This window comes from Bactrocera latifrons, unplaced genomic scaffold (genome assembly GCF_001853355.1).
Source record: "Bactrocera latifrons isolate USDA-ARS-PBARC rearing strain unplaced genomic scaffold, ASM185335v1 scaffold_499, whole genome shotgun sequence".
Taxonomy (NCBI): domain Eukaryota; kingdom Metazoa; phylum Arthropoda; class Insecta; order Diptera; family Tephritidae; genus Bactrocera; species Bactrocera latifrons.
In genome coordinates, this window is record NW_017537155.1 from 78,680 (window position 1) to 83,580 (window position 4,901).

The 4,901-nt window shown below is 32.3% G+C and overlaps 1 protein-coding gene across 2 annotated transcripts; it reads right to left on the reverse strand.

The window, feature by feature from the left end:
* Positions 1–835: 835 nt before the first annotated feature.
* On the reverse strand, positions 836–2,713 carry LOC108973641. Of its 2 annotated transcripts, none has more exons than XR_001993743.1 (2): positions 2,074–2,713; positions 836–2,004 (listed from the first exon to the last, which is right to left on the reverse strand). XR_001993743.1 is itself a non-coding variant. In XM_018941031.1 (2 exons), exons 1-2 carry the CDS (start codon positions 2,196–2,198, stop codon positions 1,561–1,563), a joined length of 477 nt encoding a protein of 158 aa, XP_018796576.1. In that variant the 5' UTR covers positions 2,199–2,713; the 3' UTR covers positions 836–1,560. The 2 variants fall into 2 exon arrangements, 1 of the variants encoding a protein (XP_018796576.1); XM_018941031.1 differs by having other exon boundaries at positions 2,166–2,713.
* Between the last annotated feature and the right edge of the window lie 2,188 nt (positions 2,714–4,901).

The window sequence follows — 4,901 nt, forward strand, 5'->3', positions numbered from 1 at the left end:
GTTGTTTCTTCTAGTCTATTGTGTTTTTTAAAATAGTTGGTTACCTATAACGATATGTATCCTCATTTCTGTTGAGAGGGTTGGATCCTCAATTCCTGTTAGTTTTTTTAGCAAGGTTGAGTGCCTCTCAATGTCTGCATTACCTGTGTGGGAGTTTGGTTTTGTCAAGTGTACTTCACCTTCTTCTGTATTTAAGAACTTCTTCTTTGGTTTCCCAAATTTCCAGCTTAAGTGTATTATAAGTCTCGTTTATTCCGCTATGCATTGACTCATTACTATGGCAAAGTGAAATCTGTTTATGCAGGTCTTCTCCTTTTATAATTTATTTTGCTCTATTTGTACATTTTATGAATTGCAATTTGCTATTGTAAGATAACATGCTTATAAGTAATAGCTGAATTTGGTGATAAACGGCCTCCTCCTCTTCGGAGAAAATATCCACTTTGCCCCTGCCAATATATCTTCGGAAAATATTTTTCAATATGTTCTCCGTGGCAATAGAGGTGATCTCGATTTGGGTCTTATACTTGTTGACAATTTCTTCTTTCATGAAATGTTCTAATAGTTCCTCTTCTGCGGAATGTATTGTATCTGACATTTCTAAATTGGATCCTTTATCATTGGTTTCGTTGATTGTTGGAGAGTTTACAATTTGGCTTAAAATAATTTGCTACTACATTATTTTTCCCTTTCTGACATTTTTTAAAAAAACCAACTTTCAGTTTCTTTATATTTATTTAAAGATAATGAAGTAAACACAAGTATAACATTTAAAGAAAAACATTATTCCAACAAACAAATCAAACAAAATGAAAACCAAAAATTACGTGTAACAAAAAATTAAACACTATTCCAATACGGTTCTAGGTATATAATAACATATGAGTTTAATTGTATTACTAACAAAATATTTGTTTTGCTTTTTTTTTTATTATACTGCGACAAATTGGACACAATGTTTGTACGCCCTTTAATTTGCCATTTTCTTTCATTTTTTGAAAGCATGTTTGACAAAGTTTATAATGATGACATGTGTCGAACAAGAGTTCCCTTTCCCTTTCGCAGCAAATTACGCATAACAATGTCATATTTTGTTGCGTTTGTAAATGATCTTTACAATTTTCATCTTCATTACTGTCGATGTCGTCGTCGTCTTTATAATCATCATCGGAACTATGGATTTTATTGACGAATTTTTCTGCAAGTATGCAGTTTTCCATCCTGACTGAGAATTTCCATCAAAGATATTTTATTGTTTTTTAATAAGTCTAGCCGTTTTAAATAAATTTGTCGCGAACTCCATTGCCGAATGTTTTTGATCTATATAGATTCGTACAACCAGAAATAGATTTTCAATAATCCATGGATTTTACAAATTCTAATTCGAAAAGGGTTTCTAGGAAGTTGTAAAACGTGCCTCGCTTTGGAAGTTTCATATTCAATTTGACATGGAAACCTTCAGCAGAATTACTTGTCCTGACAGGTTCTTTATACACTGAAAAGTTTACAGGGTTTTCCTAAAACAATAAAATTTCATAAAATTATATATGTATATGTAATTTAGTTTTCTCTAAATTTTTTCATCCATTGTCGCTCGAAGAAATTTATAAATAGTTTAAAGAAGTTTTCTGTATTATTTGATGGATTAACAAATTTTACATCCATAGCATCTTGTTTTAAAATGCTATATGCTTCTATAATATTAGCCGGTTTCAATAATGGTAGATACATAAATTTGGGAAATAGGTTTTTGGCATTTTTATCTCTGTTGAATTTAGGAATTTGTGTATCTTTCCGTCGAAGAGCATTCGTGTAGTGAAACCAACATTCAACCGTTTTTACTGTTGGGTATACTCTTTTAAAAGCATTACGTAAACTGCATTCAAAATCAGTGATTACTGACGTCGGCTTCAAATCGATGACATTTGATTGCAAATATTGCAAAAAATTTTTATATGCAGATTCTGACTTATGAGACATTAAAATAAATATGAACGGATATGCCTGAAAAATAATGAAAAATTATCGAGTTATTTAAAGATAAATAATAAATTTTAATTTTAGAGTTCTTACATGGTCTGCGTGAATAATGTGAATTATGAGCAATTGCTTATATTTGTTTGAAATAGGTACTATTTTAAATGTTCCATCAACTATATAATTACATTGTTCCATGTGGTTCCTTCCTTTAATGGCATTAGAAATGGTAGGATACACAAATAATGAATAGGCAAAATTTTCTTCTACTATAGTGTCAATATAAAGTTTGTCATTTTCCTCATATCTGGACATTATGAATTTTGATGCAATTTCTTTATTTTTATAAACTTCAATAATTTCTTCAAAAGTCATCGGAGTTTTTGGATATTTTTCTTGTTTTATATGAATCAAATGCCTACGCATTTACCCGAACTGCACTGAATGTAATGTTTCCTTATATTTTTTACATTGTGCATCAAATATATCTCGCGCACTTGAACGTTTTAATGATGCACTCATCACTTCAGTTTTTATCGAATTTATTAATTTAAAATTTTCAATTAAGGCACTTTGTGTGGGGAATGTGGCCGTTCTTGACACTTTTCTCTGTTTTACGGCAAAATCTTGTGCTATTAAATTCAATGGCAACTGCAGTTGAACAGTTATCCACCTAACAATAATAATATTTAACATTTTTATTCATATATTTATATTTGAGAATTTGATTTTCTTTTCCAATTAATAATAAAGAACTGTTTTTAATAAAACCTGGAATCAACTTATATTCAATTATTTCTTGATTTTCCATTTTAATTAAAGCACAAAATACGTGGATTATGAAAATACGCAATTTGACAATATGCAATATGATGCGCGGAACACAATGCTCGCGACAGACTGCAGCAGCACGACAGTCAACTGAAAATGGCGTTGTGAATCCTACTACAAGAACGTTTGTGAGAGGGCAGCAACATAACAATGGCCGGCATGTACACAAAACAACTCAGTTGTCCATTTTGCATGTACACAATTTCGTTGTGGCCATACTAATACCTTGCACTTCAATGAAATTTTGATATTTTGTTCAAAGTGAAATGTAAATAGGTAAATTTGTTTGTTTTAAATTATCAATTGTTATTATAAATGATGTAACAGAGCTATTTTATGCTTTTATTTGTAAAATAACGTCAGTTTTGTTAGAGCTTTGAGTAATTTTACATTTTACATATTAGTGGCATCACCACTCTACCTCATCTCTCTATCTTCCATTCTACTGTCAACTCTATTGTCGTCCTACTGCCGTTGTCAAATATAGGATAAAAGTTACCGAGAACGACAACTGTCGACCTACCGTCGTGTAGTCGTGCAGCTGTCAAAATAGGTCCGTCCATAAGAACGTGTATATTTTAATACTTGACAGATGTCGTTTGCAGTCTGTCGCGAGCATTGTATTCCACACAAGACATTGATTAAGAAAGTTGCCAGGTGCAATGAATAACAATTTACATATTCACAATGAAAAATAAATTCATATGAGAGATAAGGCCATATGGCTTCAACTCACAATTGACAAAAAAAAAACAAAAAAAAAAATAAATAAATAAATAAAAATGGCATTATCTCTCAATGCGAAGCGTGATAACGCCATATGGCTTTACCTCGCAATTGGATGGGAGATAGATCCATAGGGCGTTATCTCGCATGGCTTTATCGCACCCCACCTGTGAAAATTCCCTTCCTTTATATTTATTATATAAAAATACTATTGGGCAATGATCAGTTATAATTTTATTTTGTGCCATATATGTACGGTCTGAAATAGGTTATTTAATATACAATGGCCATAAATTCTCTATCTGTTTAAGCATATTTCTGTTCATGGTTATTTAATGTTCTGCTAACTGGCTGACCTTGTTGAGAAAGCACTTCGCCTATTGCGTAATCACTTGCATCAGTTGTAATAGTAAACTCCTTATCACATTCATGGAATTTCAAAATTGGATGTGATGAAATTAGTGTTTTCAAATTTTCAAAACGAGCTATGTACTGCGGATCTCTTGGATTTATTTTATAACCTTTTTTTTTAGTATTTAATTATTGGGTATGCAATTTTTGAGTAGTCCCTAATGAACTTTCTATATTAACCAGTGGCTTTCAAGAAACTTTTTAATTGTTTTTCAGTTCTAGGTGTTTTCAAATTTTGTATTGCTGCTATCTTGTCCTGATTTAGCTTAATCCCCTCTTTTGTTAAGGTATGCCCCAAAAATTTTGTTTCCCTTTTTATAAAACTACATTTATCGACATGAATTTTTAAATTACGTTAGAAGATTAATACGTCGTCCAAATAAACGACACATATCTTATTTATGTATTCTCATTATATGAAATTCATTAGTCGTTGAAATGTAGCATTTTTTAGTTCGAACGGCATGCTTATCTATTCGTATAATCCCACCGGAGATACAAAAGCTGTTCAATATCTTTTTTTTTAATATCCTTTTTTTCCATCAAAATTTGATGGTAACCTTTTGCTAGATCAAGAGTGCCTTGCCCAACTTGTCTAAGATTTCATCAATATTTGGCAAAGGATATTCACCATCGACAGTTATTTGATTTAGTCTACGGTAATCGATTAATATGATAATAGGTGAACTATATTTACTTCTTCTTCTTCTTGATTGGCGTAGACACCGCTTACGCGGTTATAGCCGAGTTAACAACAGCGCGCCAGTCGTTTCTCATTTTCGCTACGTGGCGCCAATTAGATATTCCAAGTGAAGCCAGSTCCTTCTCCACTTGGTCCTTCCAACGGAGTGGAGGTCTTCCTCTTCCTCTGCTTCCCCCGGCGGTTACTGCGTCGAATACTTTCAGAGCTGGAGCGTTTTCGTCCATCCGGACAACATGACCGAGTCAGCGTAGCC